At 42.4% G+C, this 20,508-nt stretch overlaps 1 protein-coding gene across 1 annotated transcript in view; it reads left to right on the forward strand.

The window, feature by feature from the left end:
- The first annotated feature begins 1,833 nt into the window (after positions 1-1,833).
- Positions 1,834-20,508, forward strand: part of tle2b (TLE family member 2, transcriptional corepressor b) — a 101,195-nt gene continuing 82,520 nt past the window's right edge. The window contains 3 exon segments of the mRNA XM_034223522.1: positions 1,834-2,586; positions 18,017-18,114; positions 18,687-18,750. Of these exon segments, the coding sequence (XP_034079413.1) occupies positions 2,563-2,586; positions 18,017-18,114; positions 18,687-18,750 (186 nt within the window). The 5' untranslated portion in view covers positions 1,834-2,562.

Here is a 20,508-nt window from a genome sequence, read left to right on the forward strand (position 1 = left end):
CTGTAGAGGGGATATCTATGGGGTGTTGTAGTCGTCATCCTCCAGATACTTCACTTTTATTGATTTGATGGCATCTTTGGCTGGTAGTGAATGTGAGCACACTGCAGTTTTTCCAGATATCACTACACAATGTGACGGTCCTGCTTTCATGCACATTTCCTTTTGACTCTCTGTTGTTTGTAGCAGTTCTTATTTGGGTGGCAGCTGCCCAGTTCTTACTGAACGTCGATACATTGGTGCAGTGATGACGTATTTTTGTAGGCCGATCGGGAAGTTAGCATCTCAAAGGCTCCATCAACAAAATATTCTGCAAATTAAGCTCTGTGGCATATGATACTTACATGTTTTATTCAGCATAAATCACATATTGGCACCAACTTTTAAGATTAATTTATCCATAAATGCAATCACCAGAAGGAAAAAGCAAATGTAATGCTATCAAGGAACTACATTACTGTTGCACGAATTCCCTTCACCACCGCTAAGCTAAATGCAGCTAATGTTCGGCAGGATGACGTTTAGTAGTTTCATTTTCCCATTCCTTCATTTTTGTTTTATGAAACAAAGAAGATCCAGACATTCACACGTGGGGCATTTACTTATGTATTTCCTTGATGTAATGTATTCAACTTGTGTTAACCACAGACCTTATTTCAGGCCATTAACCGAAAAAAACAAACAACAAAACAATGACTTCGAGACAAGCGAACAGATAGTGCTGAGAAGCTAACTCATTTCCAGGTTTAAGGACTCATTCCTGTCCCGCTCTGTTCCAAACACATTTTCTTTTTGCTGCAATGGAAGATAAATCACTTCCTGTATGGCAAGTGTTTACAGATGGTCAGAATAGAAACATGTCAAAGCGGAGTGAAATCAATAATAGCTGTAAGGATTATATTACAAATTGATTTGTTGATAAACACAATAATTAACGGCAACTATTCTCATAATAATCGATAAAGTGATTTTCAGGCAGAAATGGCTTATTGAAAATAACATTTTATTTTGCCAAATTTTGTTCAAAATCTTGAGAAGCATTTCCAAATAAACTGGTTACTTGGGAATGCCTCTATTCATTGTGTCATGTTTAACTGATTTAGTTTCAGTCTTGTCACTGTTATAGGTCACACAACGAAATGTTTTTATACACACATCTGGTGTGGTTTGGCATTTTACTGAAGCAAAATACTTTATGCAAACAAAACCCAAAAAGCATACTTCCATTTTCTGGGTCTGATTTGTCATGTAGACTGCTAAACCAATTACTCATGAGTAATGATACTTTTATGTTGCTCTTTGGTTGACGTTTCTCTGCAGGGACGTATGTGGTTTGACATGATGATGCATGTAGAGTAGACAAACATCTGGATGCAATGCAGACCACTTCCTGAGGAGGTCTGAGTAATCACATCAGTCCATCAGAGCATCATAAGTGTGCTTACATCTGGATTCATACGCCATTACGTGTGATAGGACAGCTATCCAATCATCAGTGTCATATTTATGCAAGGTGTAAACTGGCTGATAATCACTGAGTAACTACTTTGTGTGTGTGTGCAACTGAACTGCCTGTGTGTCCACAAAGCTGTCATGAATTTGAATGTCGGAGCGTTTGTGTGTGTGCTTCTCGATTCATATCAGTTTGAGTCTTTGTGCATGACTGATTGCTTTGTCTGCCTGACCACAATTGAAAAGGGATCCATCTCTCTCCTCTTTACTCCCTCCCTCCCCTTCCTCTGTGTGTCTCTATCTACTCAGTTCCACCTTAAGAGGAGCTTTAGCAGCCTGTCGTGTTTGTGTTGAAGCCAACAGGCACAATATATTACAGTCTAGGGCTTGCTGCTGAAAAGCCCGCTGGATCCTCCACTGACCTGCTGTTCTTTCCTGCGCTCCTCACGTTTTTTTTCCACATTTAGATTAAAAACAAAGCCCTCCCTCTCTATCTCTCTTTTCTCCTCTCCCTCCTCTCTTCTTCTTTTCCTCTTTTCTGCGGCAGACTCAGTGTGTCAGAGAGAGAGGCTGAAGAGGAGGGAAAAAGCAGAGACTATTTGCACGGAGCTGAGTGTGTGTTTATGTTTGTATGTCTCTCCATTGGTCGGCTGGGTGAAGGGGCACCAGGAGGAGAGGAAGAGGAGGAGGAGGAAGAAGAGGGAAGCCTGCCTGGATGAAATTCTCGGTGTCACTACGTGTGGACCTTGACTGATCCCAGGGTGAGGAAAAGGGAGAGAGACACTGAGGGGAGGTGGGGTGATTGAGACTTTCACTGTGAGAAGAAGAAGAAGGAGGAGGTAAAGTCTGGTGCTTCGTTTTATCATGACATTAGTGGGAGAACGAAGCGACGGATTGAGCGCTCTTCAGTTGTGTGTCAATAGGAATTCGTCCTAGAAAAGAAGAGGAGAAAAAACACAAGACTCTGGAAGTAGACTGCTGCCTTCAACCCAGCTAAGGAGCAGGACTTACAGAGAGAGTGTGTGTGTGTAACCGGTGGAGGGCAGAGGAGTGGAGGGCCAGGGGACGAACCTGGCCATCAAACGGACTGGCAGCCTCCCCTCTCCTGGGATCATGTACCCTCAGGGCAGGCATCCGGTAAGTACCTCCTTATGTCTCTTTCTCCATGTCAGTCTCACTCTTTTTCTGTCCGTCTGTCTGTCTCTCTCAACTCCAACCTTGTCAGTTGTGTTTCCCCCTGCCCTCTTCATTCTCTCTCTGCCCTCTCCATGCCTCCCTGCCTCTCTTATCTTGAGTTTTTCCTTCGTCTTACTTCCTCTTGTTTTTGCATTTTTTGTGCGTCTTTTTTTCCGCTTGTCCCTCTCTCTTGTTTAAATAAGGACTGTACTGTAACATGAGTAGTGAGATGTGAGGGGAGGGGGGTTGTTAGGGCTTAGAGATTCCCTGTTATACACACACACACACACACACACACACACACACACACACACACACACACACACACACACACACACACACACACACACACACACACACACACACACACACACACACACACACACACACACACACACACACACACACCCTCTCTGTCAGCTGCACCCAGGTGCCTTTGAGATCTTGTTGATGGTTAGCCGTGTAGGTGGCACTTAACTGAATCTGCACTTCTCAGCGTGTGTGTGTGTGTGTGGGTGGTGTGTTTGTGTTCCTCTATTAGTGTTTTAGTTGGCTCTAGTGGTTGTTACGTACGTGACCCTGTTTGTGTGTAACATTTAATAGATCTGTATATGTGTGAAAAATTGGTCAGTACAACTGTCAGCTATCCATTTGCTCATTTTGGTTGCTAAGGATACACTTGTGCACACACACACACACACACACACACACACACACACACACTCACACACACACACACACACACACACACACACACACACACACACACACACACACACACACACACACACACACACACACACACACACACACACACACACACACACACACACACACACACACACAAACACAGGCTGATTAATTGATTAATTAAATGAATTTACATTTCCTCTAAAAAATTGACGTTGAAGCACTTCCTCTTTATTTCCTCTTCAAAGTCCCTTTTCCTCCTTCAGTTTCCTCCTCAATCAGCGGTGAGAATTGGCCGTTTTACCTGCCAGGCTAAAATAAAGGTTAAAACAGACTAATAAAAAGCACAGAAGGATGAATGACAGCTTAGGCTCAGTCTGGCTTAGGCCATTCGTTTCACAGAGGCCCCGATCCGGTTGCTATAATCAGATTTGGTTATCAGTGTCTTTGTATCTGCTACAAATGGGTCACTGGCCACTTTGCCTCTCAGCCAGCCAGCCAGCCCCTCACTCAGTCAGCCAGCAAGCCAGCCAGCCCCTCACTCAGTCAGCCAGCAAGCCAGCCAGCCCCTCACTCAGTCAGCCAGCCAGCCAGCCAGCTAGCTATCACACAGAATTATGAATGACATTTTCACAAGAGGAAGTCATGAGGAATCAATTATATGTACAGAGAGAATGCTAATAAGTCAGCCGCTGGAAGAGGAGAGAGAAATTGAAGCTAAGGAGAAGTGAAAAAACAAAGGGGTGAAAGTGTAAGATGTAAGAGCCAAAAAAGAGAAAGAATTCTGTAAAAAGGCAAGGCCGGGGGTTGGAAGAGAAATGGAAATGAATGAGAGATGCAAAGGAAGAAAAGAGCGTTAAGAATCCTCTGTTCTCTCCTTTAGAGGCATATCAGAGCGCTTCCTGCTGCGATGCTCTGTGTTCGTGATAAAGTTCAATCGCGGATACAGCCAACTCCAACCGATCGATAGCCTCCATCTCCTCCTCCGTTTCCCTCCCTCCTTCCTCTGCAGCTCTCCTCTGCCAGGGGAACTTTATTTCTGGTGTTGCCTTGAAATGTGATCTGCAGAGAGGTGTGAGGGTGAAAAGAACAGTGTGTGTGTGTGTGTGTGTGTGTGTGTGTGTGTGTGTGTGTGTGTGTGTGTGTGTGTGTGTGTGTGTGTGTGTTTACAAACTGTGTATGAGCATTTACATACATGTGTGTGTTTGTCCTCATAAATGCAGAGCAGAGTAACTTGTAAAATATTCAGAGCATTTTTTTCTGCTGGCATATAACTCTCCTTGCTGGTGCATTCAAGGAAAATCCAATATTTCAAAAATCACAATTGGCTGATGGAAAGCATTGCATGATGATGCCAGTAAATGAAATCATATGCCACTATAACAGGGGGGGGTCTTAAAAAGTATTAAAAGTTGATAAATAAATTTAGCGAAAATTAAGGCTATAAAAAAGTATTAAACGGCAAGGTGTTACATTTTGTAGCTTGTTTTCAATAAGTATATGAATTGTCCAAAGAGGTTGTATTCTACAGTCTGCCTGAATGTAATCATGGCGTAGGTGTGTAGTGTGATTCTGTGTAGTTTATTTATGGCATCCCGTTGGATTTGAAGTCATCTGAACAGGACATCGCACGCTCACTGCTTGATAGCGCGCGAAGCTCCGTTTACGCCGGTTGTTAAACAGCATCGTTATGGGGAAATGCAAGTTTGCGTCCAAATGGTTGGAAGATAAGGAGGAAGGACAATCAATACTGTATATAGTCAATGTGAGGTGAAGTGTGTCGCCAAGGTAACCGGTTAGAACTCTAAGTGGCGATGAGGTCTTATAATGTATGGAAAGGGTCTTAAACAAGGTCTTAAAAGGTCTTACATCTGACTTCAGGATTTAAAAAGGCTAAATGAGCTGGTGCTGTTAAGATTGTTAACCTCAATCTTTCATTCATTAAATCTATGATGTACAATGTGCTATCAAATAGAAGCGCGAGAGTAACAAAGTGATGTCATTATTTTACAGAAGTAAACAAAGGAGTCCAATGGAGACCTTTTTCATGCACAAAACCTATATAACGCACTACAGGAAAGGGAAGCCCCAAAATACATAACATGGCCTCTTCAAAGTTACAATAACCCATGTGAGTTCTGTAAAAATGCATGTGGTTTGTAGTTAATCTCTTTCAAAGATCTGATGGTACTGTGCAAAGGCACGACTACACATCTGTCGTCTAACTTCCCAGTGAACAGGCTGGACTACGCAGCCTTGATGTGTCCTTGTTGGAGTCAGTCAAAGATCAATTCCTGTCAGAAATAGAAGGACAGAGCTGCCTTCATGTGCCTCTGGAAATGATGAGGAAGGTGTCTCAAGGCGGCTCAGGCTGCGATATTTTATCAGAGAAGAAGTCAGACTTTGTTCTCCTCGCTCTCTGGCAGGAAAAGGTTAACGCTGATGGCTGATTTGCCAGCCGAGCGGAGCTGTAATTGGTTCCACTGGATTTTTGTGGCAAATATTATCAGAGCTGTGAGAATGTGTAATGTGTGTGATTCCTTTTTATTTGTCCTTGTCTCTTTAGTGCTGTGTGTATGGTTTGTGTGTTAACAATGTTTGCTGTTGGCTTAGATGTTTGTAAATGTGTGTGTACATCTCCTGTGTAAGGCTTTGTTTTATGTGTCTGCTTGTGCCCTTAAGTGCAAACTGTCTTTGTGTGTTAGTATATGTATGTCTTGGTGTGTGTGTAAGTGTTTGTATTTGTCCTTGTGTTCCCGTTAAAGGGCTTGTGTGTGTGTGTGAGCAGCTGTTAAAGTGTGTGTGTGTGTGTTTAGACCTGGGGGGGAAGGGGAAAGGAGAGCAGGGTTTGTGTGCACCGTGTGCCAACAACAATAACAATAAATAATGTCCCAGTCCGACCTCGACGCTGCTGTGAATGTACGAGCCCCTGATTGGCTGCCACTCCCCGGCGAGGAAGAGAAAGAAAGATTTACTGCGTGTTGTCATGGTAAACAAAGATCTCTATAACTGCTACATCATTTCACACATATTAATTTAAGGGCTAACTTCGTTACACACAAACACACCTCCTATCAAACATGGAGGTTTCTTTCTGCTTCGCTCCTGGCATGGCTACAGGTCAAAGTTAAGCAGAATTAAAGTGTAAGGTGTAGCGAAGCCCAAATGTCCTCAATCTATACACGATACATCTATTGATCATCTGTCTGTCCTGGGAGGGGGGTCCCACCTCTGATTCTTTGATTTTTATCCTTGTTATTATGGGAATATTAACACGTTTTTGTATGTGTGTTTACTTATGGTTCCCAAATATATATTGTTTAACGATCGGCAATAACGTTGTATTGATATTTGTAACTATAGTTTAGTCAGTAGGCCCTGTTCTGCTGTCTGCATGTGTTTCTCCCACAGTTGCGTCATTGTTTTTTAATGCGCCATCGGCCTTGAGAAAGTGCGACTGTATATGCCCTTTATCCTTGTTTCAAAATATGCTGTTTTGGGTCCTCGAATTTGAGGGAATTAGGCTTGGAAAATCCTTGAAGAATCCTTGAATTGACTGTTTAAGAAGGTCTGGAAAACTCTGATCATACAATCTTTTCTTAGCCCTAGAAGTTGGGATGGCGGCAGTCTCAAAGATCAAAGTTAGACGTTCTCAAAGCCAGCGATAAAGACAGATTTGAAAAGAGATTACACTGTGGATAAACAATCAAATCTGCTCTGATCATTTTAGTACATCATGCATGAGCATCATTCAATCTTCGTTGGAAATATATGGTGACAATCAAGCATCTGTTTAATTATTAGCAGGAGTGTGTGCGACCACGTGAAAAAAGAGAAGAGGAAATGAGAAGTGTGCCAAGTGTGCAGTACAATCTAAGTAGCTATTGGAAAATTGTGTGTGTGTGTGTGTGTGTGTGTGTGTGTGTGTGTGTGTGACTGTGCAGGAGGAGGGCGTCCTTCTCCTTTGGCCACCAGTAGGGTAACACTTTATTTTTACTGCCAAGTAAACAAACTATTGCCAAGTATGTGGCCACAGACGTCACATATGCTCCGTTAATGAGAGCAGAGTGTTTGGGTGCGTCTTAAAGTTGGATTTTGAAGTGTGTGTGTGTGTGTATGAGATTTAATTTGTACATTCTGTAGTTGCAATGGCGGAGCTTTACAACTTATGTGTGCTGAATTGTGCAAGTGCTTGCAAATGTGGGTAAAGAGTTTTGACATGCAACTGTGCTCCGTTTGCTTTTTCACGCAGACTGACTGGACCTTTTTCGTTGTTGGCATCAGGTTTGTTTTCTCCCAACATTTTGTGGCTGTAATGAAAGTCGTGCAAACAGCGCTGCAGATTGCTGTCACCTCCTACAGATGACATTCTCCCCTCTTTTCCCTTGTCATCGCCTTGTTTACATTTCATTTCCTTCAGCATTGCAAAGGCAACCGCGGAAAATGGCAAAAAGTAAAGACAATACAGCTATAGTAAGACGACCTACAGAACAAGCGAAGAATCGTACGAACAAACAACAACTTCTAGTCAGACATCAGCAGCCACCTAGATTAAGTCTGCTCTGTGATTTAGAAAAAAGAGCCTTTTCTATCCTGTGTCCTCTTTGTCATCAAAAGAAACGATCAGAGCGAGAGCTTGGATGGAGTCCAGAGACTCCTTTCGCTGCCAATCTTTCCCTGATTTGTAATCCACCGCTGGCTTAGCATTAGCTCACTAGCTCTCTGAATGACTGGCTAACTTGCTGACTGGTTCAATGACTGCCTTACTTTTGATTTACTGGTTGGCTGCTAATTTAATTGACTGTCAGACTGAATGACTGACCGATGGAGTGGCAAAGGTGTTCATTGGTTTTCAGCACAACAGGAGGTGCCACTAACTCTAAATGAGCTGCTTTTGTTGAGGGAAGTTGGCAGCCTCTCTCCGCCAGAAATTGGAAATCCTTTATTCGTCCCACAGTGGGGAAATGTACATTGTTACAGCAAAGGGGCAGTGAGGACAAAAGGCATGATTGGTAGAGTAGAGGAATAACATATTAAGCATAGCGGGAAGCACACTTTAATCAATCCTGTGCACATCTATGGAACCCAAATTAGAAGCAGCATTATAAAAAGTAAGTATAAAAGTAAAGAGGCAGCTACAAAGGACACAATAAATACTGTCACAAGTAAAAAGTGCACATAGCACAGTCATCTCTTTAACAGCAGTGTAACACTCTGAGGTAGTGGACATAGGTATTATTGCACAACAGTGGTACAGTGGACATTGGTTTGGTGGTCTTCTAAATTAGCACATAAATGCTAGTTTTTAGCAAAAAAGCCCTCTCAAATTAGGTGACAAACACTTTTCCAGTAGACAAGTGTGCCTTTTTGTGTGTGTGTGATGTGTCACACAAGACGTGCACTGTCGGAGCTTAGCCCAACACTAAAGCTACGGAGGTGTTATAACCCAATGACCTGGCTGACACATTATACTGTGTGATTAAGATACCGTATGTTGTGCTTCGATGAAGAATTGGCATGGCTTGTCTCCGGCTCCGATGTGCATCATCAAAATACAGTGAGTCCATATCCATCCATATTTAATTCGGTGACCGAACAAACAATTCTTGCAGTTCTTGCATACAAACTCGCGATACAGCGGTCAAAAACCATATGCCCTTCCAGGGTCGAAAACAACCAAGCATATGTCATGACACGCCCTAAATACCTGTGCCCTTGGCAATAAGACAGAGACAGTATTTTCCCTTTGGAGCACACAGTCTGTTATTTTTTAGTTTCTCTTTCAAACTCTTAAACCAGTGTTGGGGATTGTTTGAACAGTGGATAGATACTTTTGATGAGTTTTCTGTAGTTTCAAATGAATATGAGTTGTGCTTTGTGACGATCAGCGCGGTGGAATTAATCGTTCTGTAAAATCACCCTTGTGGCTTTGAGGAAAACATAATTATTGTATGTTGTGTATTCCTGTTGATTTGAATTGACTTCATAACATTGCGCTTTAAAAGGCCAAAATAAAACGTCCGTCAGGTTGTCATGTTCCCATCACTGCAGATAAATGTTGGAGACGATAAATCCTTTGCAGAGTAATTTGTCCGGGGAATGAATGCCAACTGTAACCTTTCCCATTAAAGACAAAAGCCAGATGTTAGTCAGTCTTTTGCCAAGTGGGAAAGAGGCTTGAGTCATCGTCGTCTGAGAAATGAAAGACAAAACTGTCAGAAAGAAATAGGGAAATCTTAAAAGTATAGTTGATATGCTAGCTCTTCTTCAGTGTGTCATCCACCCACAGCCCAACCCAACGAGCTGCTTCTTCTGTTCGCTGCTGCTCACTTCAGCCGACACAGACATGTACACAAGGGACGCTGGCACTCCTGTGCCACACTTGCTATTTCTCATCTATTCATGTGCCTTTTTTCCTAAATATTTCACCAGCCAATTATTATTTAATGCGCTATCTGAATGTGTCTCTGCTTGTGTCAGCGAGAGACACGGGCAAAAGGAAGAACAAAGGGGCTAAGAAGGAGAAGTAAAGAACAAAAGAAGAGCAGAGGGAGGGAGGAACGAGGGCACAAGAAAGAGAAATGTTTTGTTTGTGGGTGTTTTTGTTTCAATGAATGCTTCCATGCATAGGCTTGCCTGCTTATGCCGTGTGAATACTCATATGTTGGTAGGAGATTTGCCAGAGGGCTAAACAGATAGACGGAGCAGATAAGCAGAGAGATGGAATCATTTCTGTCCCAATGACTCCCAGACCTGCATCTGTTTCTCAGTTGCTGTCTCACTCATGCAGCTGCTTGAACAGAAGACAAACAGAAAAACTGCCACACAAATAGACAGAGACAATGGGTGTTTCTCAATGTCGAGGAAGGCTGCTCCAGAGCCACTATTTCAAGGATGCTACGTCATCGAGTCCCCCCGAAGGACTGTTCCAATGTCCAGGATGCTTGGAATTCTACAGAGGCCGGCGTCCTTCGTTGCGGGAAATTTCGAGGCTGCACATGTGTATCCTCCACGGTTTTAAAATCCCCACAATGCTTTGCGCACGGACCAATTTCCAAATCTTAGGCGGAAATCGCGCTCCATTTAAGGCGGGGCCTCGCATATGACGCACACCTGCACGCCTGTTAGCCTGTTGCACCATTCTTCATTTTCCGAGGCTAGGAAGGATTCTTGCATCGCTTCTGAAGGACCTGTCTCGGAGGGACATGTCCTACCAAGGAAGCGTCCTCGACATTGAGAAACACCCAGAACCAGACTGACCCAGAAATCAAACAGAAAGGGAGTGACTCAAATGGAGTAATGGAAGTCACTGAAAGAAGGCAGATTGTCGCAGCGACACTTTGAGGTGCTAATTGAAGCGAGGAGGTGACTTCTCAAGGTTACACATTTGACCTTTAGTAAGAAATGTGGGATAATCAAGTTGTAGCTTAAAAAGGATAGGGGAAATCATTTTACTTTTGCATCTATACTGGGAATGGTGGGATGTTTTTGACTTGAGCCCAACTGATGAAACAGTGTTAGTATTGACTTGTACAGTCACATGATCCTGAATCCTTTGCAGTTTTGGTTGATCCTGTTTTAAAGAGGCGTTAATTGAACTGCATTTATTTTATTTGTATATTGCGTTTTGGAGACTGACTTGCTTGGAGGTTGAGTTACATGTAGACAGCATGAGTTTTAGCTAGGTGTGCCTAATAAAACAAAAATTGAGAAAATATTGGCTGATAATTAACCATAATTATACATTTATATTAAATATTTGAAGTAATTTAGAAACAGTCTGACGATAAAATAGTGACACTACCAAGTTGAATTTTCACTTATTATAGTGAAAATCTTGGTTAATTCTTTAGCATTTTATGGATCCTCGACAATGTTTTAAAACTTTGTGTAGGAGGGAAATGCAAATATTGTATATTTAATTATGACTAATGGCTCCACGGATTAGTAGATTAACAGAACAAGTAATATTTGTGCAAAAAGGCTGAAAAAGCACTTTTCAGACTTTCAGATGCGGAGATTTCCAGCTTTTCGTTACTTTATTGGACGATGGACTAGAAACTTGGATGGACATGGAAATTATTTGTAGCCATTGGATGCTTTAACATAATGTCTCATAATCTACAATACATCTATGGTAGCCATCATCTGAAGTGTCGTTTCAAGTTATATCAATGGTTCTCTATATAATCATTTACTTTATACTGCTAGTCGTGCAATAAAACCCAGACAGATACTGACAGACAGGTGATGTTACAGCCACCTCCATCCTGTTATGTGATACAGCTCAATGGGCTTCACGTGCCCCTCCTCTCCTCGCCCCCCCCACTCCCACCATAGATAATCCCTCCTAATTCTCTGCTTGCCCGTGCCAGCTTGACCAAATTGTGATTGACTGCTGTCCCACATGGTGTATATTTGTGTGTGTGTGTGTGTATGTGAGTGTGTTTGTTTACGCACAAGTGACCCATCCCTCCCTCCCTTCCCCCTTCCTACACCTCCTCTTCTCTAGATTAACCGGATCAGTTTTGGGTTTCAGGATCCCCTATGCTGGCTGCTCACACACACTCACACACACTCAGACACACACACACACACACACACACATGACAACACTGGCGGTTGGCGTTTTTTGGCCCGTGTGACGCACTATTGGACCCCTAACAGTCTGGGCTGCCATCTGTCACAATACAGGAGAGACCAGATACACACTCCAATAACAAATGTTAGCTCTGGTGTACATACGGCACGACTTGATGACATCTTTGTAAACACTGCAGAAGGATCCACATTTATTCACCGAAATAACTTATGGCTTCATTTAAGGCTAGGAGATGAGGAGGAAATCCAGATTCTTTCCAAATAAAAAACCTCAATATCTTGTAACAATATTGTAACATATACTATTTGTGATTTCACAGAATAATTACACAGTGAGTTTTTAAAAACGGTAATCTGGATATGTTTACTAAGAAGGTAAATAATATAACAGAAAGGTCAGGGAAATACAGAAAATTACATACATATGTTACAATTGAATAAACAGTATACTGTACTACGTATGTGCATACTGTATTTCTGCTTCACTTCTGTTGTTTGCATACATATATTTGTATTGCATATTCCCACAAAATGATTCTTAATTTTCTATAAATATTCTCACTTTAGTTTCTTACTTTTCTATAAATATAAATATATACAGTATTTTTTTTTATACAACGTTTTATGTGTTTGTATTCTATTTTCCGTCTTTATTTTATTCTTAAATAGAGCAACTGTCACTTAACCCAATTTCTTCCGGAATAAATAAAGTAATCTGATTCTTATAATTCACTGTAATGCATGACACTAATGCAATATCACAACATCCAAGATCTATGATGATACCCAGCCTCATATCACAGTAAGATATTGCTATATTTTTCAGTTTTACCTTCAACTGTCTCCCATTAATTCTAATAAGCGGGAACTGGTTTGATCCCAGCTTTCCAAACTCTATCCTGACAGGCAGAGCTCAGCACACATTTCTCCTTTTGCCTGAGGAGCTTTTATTCTCTATATTTCATAAGAAGTATTACCTCTCCTGGCTCCATGAAACTCATTTGAAAAAAGGAGCAATTGGAGAATCAAAAGTAAGGCATTTTCTGGCCAACAGATAAAAGAATATCAAATCTGTCATCACAGAAGATGCCATGTCGACACCAACGGCCGCGGCTCTTGTATAATCCTGATCTGATCTGTGACTACGGGCTTTGTTATATGACTTATTGCTGCTGATGTAACCCGCCAGCAGCACTTTATCCGTGTGCATCCGCATGAGTTTGTGTCTGTGGTTCGTGGCAGCAGATGGTGGCGGCAGTTTTACCACTGACGGATGGACAGGATGGAGAGACAGCGCTGTGTTCAGGCTCTTCCTCCCATCCCCTGTGTGTCAGACGGATGAATGGCCGTCTATCTCTCTCAGTCAGCAGCTCTTCCATCATACGTCTCCCTGCTCGTTCTTCCCCTCCTCTGTAAAGACGTCAGACTTGTCTATTACTCCTTTCATCCCTCAGCAGTAAAGGTGTAAAAATCCTGCTTTTAAAAGTAGAAAAAGGATCGGCAACAGAATATACTCAGAGCACCCAAAGTAAAAGCACTTATGCATTATGGCACATTTCAGAATCATATATATAGATATTCATTAAGGGATTATTATTATTATTGATGACAGCTAATAAAGGTGGAGCTAATCTGTAATGACTTTGTATACTATTGCTGGATATCTCAACCTATAGTCATATTTTGATATGCATCTGAAAGAATTGGGAGGTCACTAAGAACATTTACTCAAGTACTTAAGTACAATTTTGAGGTACTTGTTCTTTACTTGAGTATTTCCATGTTATGCTTTATACTTCTACTCGACTACATTTAAAGGGAAATAATGTACGACTTTTAATGAGTGCTGTCAAAATTATCGCGTTAACGGCGGTAATTAATTTTTTGAATTAATTGCGTTAAAATATTTAACGCATTTAACGCATGTGCAGAATGGCCCGCCCCATACGTGCCACCAGTGGCAGCGCCAGGGTATGGCTGGGGTAGGCTACACCATGGGCTACACCCATACCAAGAAATGGCTTAGCCCCACCATGACAAATTATGTTAAAGTAAGCAAAAATAAAGTCTGCCAACTCGCGCGGAGTAAATTGCACAGACAGCAGTTAGTAAGATTGATTTCAGTAGCCACGGTTTTGAAAACTTTTGTCACGTAGTGATCGTCTTCTCAAAGGAAAATCTTTGATAACGGCGTGGTGTTGTTGCAGGAAGTCCCGACGGAGAATACTTTTGCTGTAGTACAGGGGTGCACATAACTGGTACGCAGGTTATGTGCGTAATCTGAAATGCGTACCGTCACTTGTGTCACAAAGCGCATTTGCGTACCGATGTACTTGTGAAGCTTTTCCAGAAGGCGGTTAGATCACCGGACGACAGAGTCGATCTCCGTGTGCACAGACAGGGCTGCTGTTAACGTCGGTCTGTACAACGGAATTGTGCCAAAAACTACGCCAACCGGCTGCGGAGGGAGACTCCCCCCCCCTTCACTGGAAAACTGCGCTATAACAGCTGATCGTTCACACTCTGTGGTCACGAAGTACTCCACTAGCCACCGCCCCCCCCCTCTGTCGACTTTCCTGAAGTACTCCCCCGTTGATAGAAAAAAACACGTAATGAATTAAGACCCCACGGTTTGATGATTGATAGGTGTGTGGGTTGTCTTTCATTTTGACACGCAGAAAAATGTTATAATAAACATAGTAGGCTATGTTGTATGTTAAATGGATATATCCGCCTTCTTTCATTTATCTTTCCATTCCCACAACAATATACATAAATAAATGGCATATTTTGGACATAGTTCAAATGGTGATTAATCATGATTAATACATTTTTAAGCTGTGATTAATCTGATTAAAATGTTTAATCGTTTGACAGCCCTACTTTTAATACTTTGAGTTTATTCTGATGCCAATACTTTTGTACTTTTAAATGCAGGATTTCTACTTGTAACAGAGTATTTTACAATTCAGTATTGCTACTTTTACTTTAATAAAGGATCTGAGTACTTCTTCAACAATTGAGGTCCACAAAATTGAATTTCTCTTGACTAGTATTTAGCGCCACTAAACTGCAAAGACACAAAATGCAGCTTACACAAGGGCTGGGATCAAATTTGTCAACAATATAAATGATGGTTAGGATGTATGTACCTAACTTTAAAATGAATTTCTGTCGGATGAGTATCTATCCCCCCCTCCTCCTCATCAATCCATCCCTCCATCCCACGTTAGGTGTGTTTGTTTCCCTGTGTAGCTCTAAATCTGCACAGAGTGTGTTTGTCAATGGCTGTGTGGGCGTGTGTGTGTATCTGCGTGTGCCAGATCACTATCTACCCTCCCCCTCCCCTCGCCCACTTAGTGTGTGTGGTGCGAATCAAGGTCAGTGGGGATCTGTTGGCAAACCCCCCTCTCTCTCTGCCGCCCACACACACACACACACACGCACACACACACACACACACACACACACACACACACACACACACACACACACACACACACACACACACACACACACACACACACACACACACACACACACACACACACACACACACACCCAGATGGTTTGTGTGTGTTTTGCCCATCTAGATGTCCCGCTCCTCCTACTTCGGCTCAGTTTAGCTCGGCTCAGCTCGGCCTCCTGGATTAATTACTGGGGAACCCACCACGTCCCTGACCTCCACCGCCGGACTAATTGAAATCTAATTGAATTGTGCTTGTCTAGACTAATGAAGCTCCGCCACTGAAACCACCAATCTCTTAGCCGTATAGCTGCAGGCCGATAGCCACCCAGCTGCACCGTGCCGACGTATGGGTGGAGCGATGGATATAGAGCTCGGGTTACTTGCATGCTGGATGAATGTTTGATGGTTTTATCACAGGTGTTGTTAAGTTTAAAGTTAGGTACATACATACATCCCAACCAGCATTTCTATTTTCGACAAATCCCAGCCTATGCGAATAAGCTGTGTTTAGTGTCTTTGCTGTTTAGGGGTGCCCAATACTGGTCAAAGGAAACACATTTCAAAATAAAAGTGTCGAGGATACGGGATAAACTAAATCGCACACACACATACACACACACACACACACACACACACACACACACACACACACACACACACACACACACACACACACACACACACACACACACACACACACACACACACACACACACACACACACACACATACCATGTATACATCACTTCAGGGGACATTACATTGACTTACATGCATTTCCTGGAGACTTATCCTAACCTTAACCATAACCAACACATGCCTAACCCTTACCCTAATCCTAAACCTAACCAAGTCTTCACCCTAAAATTACTATGTAAACAAATGTAGGTCCCCACAAGTATAGTAATGCTAGACCACACACACACACACACACACACACACACAAACACACACACACACACACACACACACACACACACACACACACACACACACCACACACACACACACACACACACACACACACACACACACACACACACACTAAATCAAACTGAATATTAATAGCAGTATTTTATCCCATTGAGTTAAGATGTTTTACAAACGGAAACACCTGATCATGATAGGTGCATTTGTACTTAAGTTACTAGTTAGTCATTCTTACATGATTCCTCGGTGTTGCATTTTTTGGCACACCTGCATAAACACGATACCATGTGAAAAAAATCATCTACTCAAGCTCAGGGTTATTTACTTGCTGCATCAGTGTGTAATTTAGGTTGGAAATGTTTGTATAGAGGGAAACTTACTCCCATAATCGTGGCCATGTCCTCAGCTGAGACTCTTATCATACAGTGTGTGCAGGGTTTACAGAGGTGGGGGGGTGTTGATGAAAAGTACCTGCCTTTGCACTAAAAGCGTCAGAGGGAGGTTGGATCCTAGCAGGAAGCTCAATCCTCCTGCTGAGGCCGATCACTGACAGGTGAGGAGAAGTGGCAGAGACACCTGGCAGTCTGCATCCTCCCCACTGTGCAGGGGAAATTAGCCAAAGCAATTTATGGACCGGAAGAATCTTCTTACATAGAAATCTCCATAACCACTTCTGTTTACTCTGGATTTTCCTGGCTACAAACTGAAGCCCTGTTGCCAAAAATAAACAACTACAGGCACAAAAAACAGTGCCCTTGCTTATTGTTTCATGAAGAATATTGAGGAGCTATGAAGCAAATTGTGAAGCTGTGTGCAAAAGATGGCACCAGCGTTTGTACTGACTTAGGAAACTGTCCTATTTTAACATGAATAAAACCATGGTTATCACGTTTTATCGAGTCAGTTCTGTTCTTTTCTTTAATGTCAGGGTTTGGTAGCGTGTCTTTAAAGAGCAGAAAATCTCGCACTCAGGTTATAAAGTGGTCTAGCAGACTGATTGCCGAGCTACAGCTAAACCTGAAGACCCTTTACCTCAGACAGTTACAGCGGTTATACAGCTTTATATCGGACAATAACTCCCCCCCCCCCCCCTTCTGACACACAATGAACACGAACCTGAAGGAGAGCAGCTGTAGAAAGCGCTTTATGGGAGAGGAGGTGGAGGAGGAGGAGGGGGTGTGGAGGTCAACCCCAGGGAGGTGTTTGTTTTGCTGGGTCTTCTTTAGCTTTTAGCAGGTGAGAGACGGAGCCGTGATTCCCTATAAGTTATTCATTTGACGCTTCCTCCCTTCTCAGCTCTTTGTAGGCTGGAATACATTAGCAGCCTTGCAGAGGGGAAAGGGGAGAGGGGAGAGGATGCTAATGTGGAAGAGAGGAAGAGGATAGGAGAGGAAGAAAGGGAGAGGAGGGAAGGAGGCAGAGTCATTAGAGGAGGGGAACAGAGGGGGGAGAGGACACAACTTTATGATGTGTGGGAAGGAGAGTGACCTTCCCTCTCACATTCATCTTGGCTTCTCTCTCCTCTTGCCTTTCTCCCTGACACACACACACACACACACACACACACACACACACACCACACACACACACACACACACACACACACACACACACACACACACACACACACACACACACACACACACACACACCTGGGTTTCAGTTTTTAATTATGTCGTTCTTCTTCTTCTTCCTGCTCAGGTTCCTTTACAACCCGGCCAGTCTTTCAAATTCACCGTCCTGGAGACCCTGGACCGTATCAAGGAGGAATTCCAGTTCCTCCAGGCGCAGTATCACAGGTACACACACACTATATTATAATACACACATGACATAAATAGTATCACATCCTCTTTGTCAATCGTTAGCACATTACAGTTTCCTCTCATCACAAAGCAGTGGCTGGTATAAAGAATCGTTTTTTCACTTTCTTTATATCATATAATATGCAGTTGAAACACATTTGAAAGTGCTTTGTATGTATCACACTATCACATACCACTATCACACTCATGACATGCAAAACTTTATCAGGACCCTTTTGAGCTCACTAACAGTACTCTTATATAAACTCACCAATGACGAATATAACTAGACACAGAAGGACTTGTGAAACTGACCTCACATGGACGTGTGATGAATTGCAGAGGAGAATAAAACACACACCCTGCTGGCATTTTCTTCCATGAAGGTGATATCTTTCAGTGTCACTTTTAGCAGTGATAGGTAGCCTGAGAATATTTTGTAGGTATCCTTACACAGCATTAAACTCGGTTTGACCTCTGTAATATCCCGTGGAAATTATACTTCACTTCAGTGGATTTAAATACACCATTTAATCCACGTGTGTCCTTCCTCCGTCCTTGTGCAGCCTGAAACTGGAGTGTGAGAAGCTGGCCAGTGAGAAGACGGAGATGCAGAGGCACTACATCATGGTGAGTCCAATCAGACCTTTACCACAGCTGTATTTGGAATTTCTTTTGTGTCTGGGCCAATCAGAACCTCTGAACAGAGTCTGATGGGCTCTTACATAGGAGTTGCAATCAGGGGAATTGAGTCTGCGCTTAGCTTTTTTGCTGCATTTAGTGTATATTTAGTGTCATTCAGGAGTAAAAGATCTGTTGGCTCTTCTCTCTCAAGATACATTTTCTCTTCTCTGCTTTAACTTCTCGTTCCGTTCACATCAATATGCTGTTTATAAAAACAAACAACCCCAAGGCAATAGAGATTTTGAGCATTATAAAATACCCAAAACAGATTTTAACATTTGAGTCATATTGAACTGACATCCAGGTGTTTAAAAACAACTTTGAGAAAACACTATTATATTTAAAGAGGCCCTATTATGCTTTTTGGGGGTTTTCCTTTTCCTGTAGTGTGATATATGCCTCCATTGTACTTACTTCTGGAACATAATGACATCACTATGTAACACTCCCGCTTCTATTGGCTAGCGCTCCAACACATTGTACGTGATAGGCTAATCATCCCTAAGCGGTTGACCAATCACAACAGAGCCGGCCAGCTAACCAATCAGAGCAGACTGGGCTCTGGTTTCAGACAGAGGGTGGATAGACGTGCTGCAGCACAGGCAGTATGTAAAGAGCTTTTTGAACATTAAAGCATGGAGACATGTCACCATAGAGACACACAATACAAATGTGAAACCTGAAAATGAGCATAATAGGGCGCTTTAATAACTGATCATTATCTTCTTTGAAAAACATGTTATTTTTTATTTGTATACACATTTGAATATGTGTAATAGCATATAGTTTAACATTTCCACAAGTTGCACAAACCACTACTGAGCTAGTATTTTGTTTCTCCGTCTGTGTTTCTTCACTTTTTATCTTGCTCCCTCAAACTTTCCTCTTAAACCTACTTCTTCTTTTATCCATATCCTTTTCAATTTTCCCCCCTACTTCAGTCTCTGCTTCGTCTTTTTGTTTTCTCTCGTGCGCTAACAGCCCGAGCTCCCTCTGCGTCGGTGTGTCTGAGCGACTAAAGGCTCACATGTATCGTAAGCCTTCGTCTGTGGTACAAAACCAACACAGAGCCGACCAGAATACGATATGCACCATCTGCTAAGCTGCTCGCATTTCATAAACCTGGGAGAGCAGGCGGGATCAGGGCCGTAAGCTAGATAGACACACAGATGGAGAGAGAGAGAGGCAGACAGGCAGATATATGGACAAACAGACTGAGTGTGAGAGAGAGAGGCAGGCAGGCAAATGGATAAAGAAGCACACACAGACAGACAGGAAGACAGACAGCAGATAACAGATAAAACACTCACACACAAACACACAGGAGATACACACGTCCATTCATCTTCACAAACACACACACACACTTGTTCTTCTCTTCCTGTGAGGATCTACCATTAAGTTACTTTATTCCTTAGGCCCCAACTTATCCTAATTCCAGTAATGACTGACATTAAGTGCCTGATTAAATCAAAGCCTGTCAAATCACAGTTTGACTATATAATCAAATGCACTGTTTGATAATGTCATAGCATTATTACTTTACAAATGGTTAAAATATTTTACGAGTGCACTTTCTTTGAACATTAAAGCATGTAAGCATGTCACAGTAGGCACAACATAATATGGACCTGAAGATTAGCACAATAGGGCCATTTTAATCAGGACTTGTGACCAAAGTGGGCGCTGTTTCATAAAAAGGAC

Source organism: Gymnodraco acuticeps, unplaced genomic scaffold (assembly GCF_902827175.1).
Source record: "Gymnodraco acuticeps unplaced genomic scaffold, fGymAcu1.1, whole genome shotgun sequence".
Taxonomy (NCBI): Eukaryota; Metazoa; Chordata; class Actinopteri; order Perciformes; family Bathydraconidae; genus Gymnodraco; species Gymnodraco acuticeps.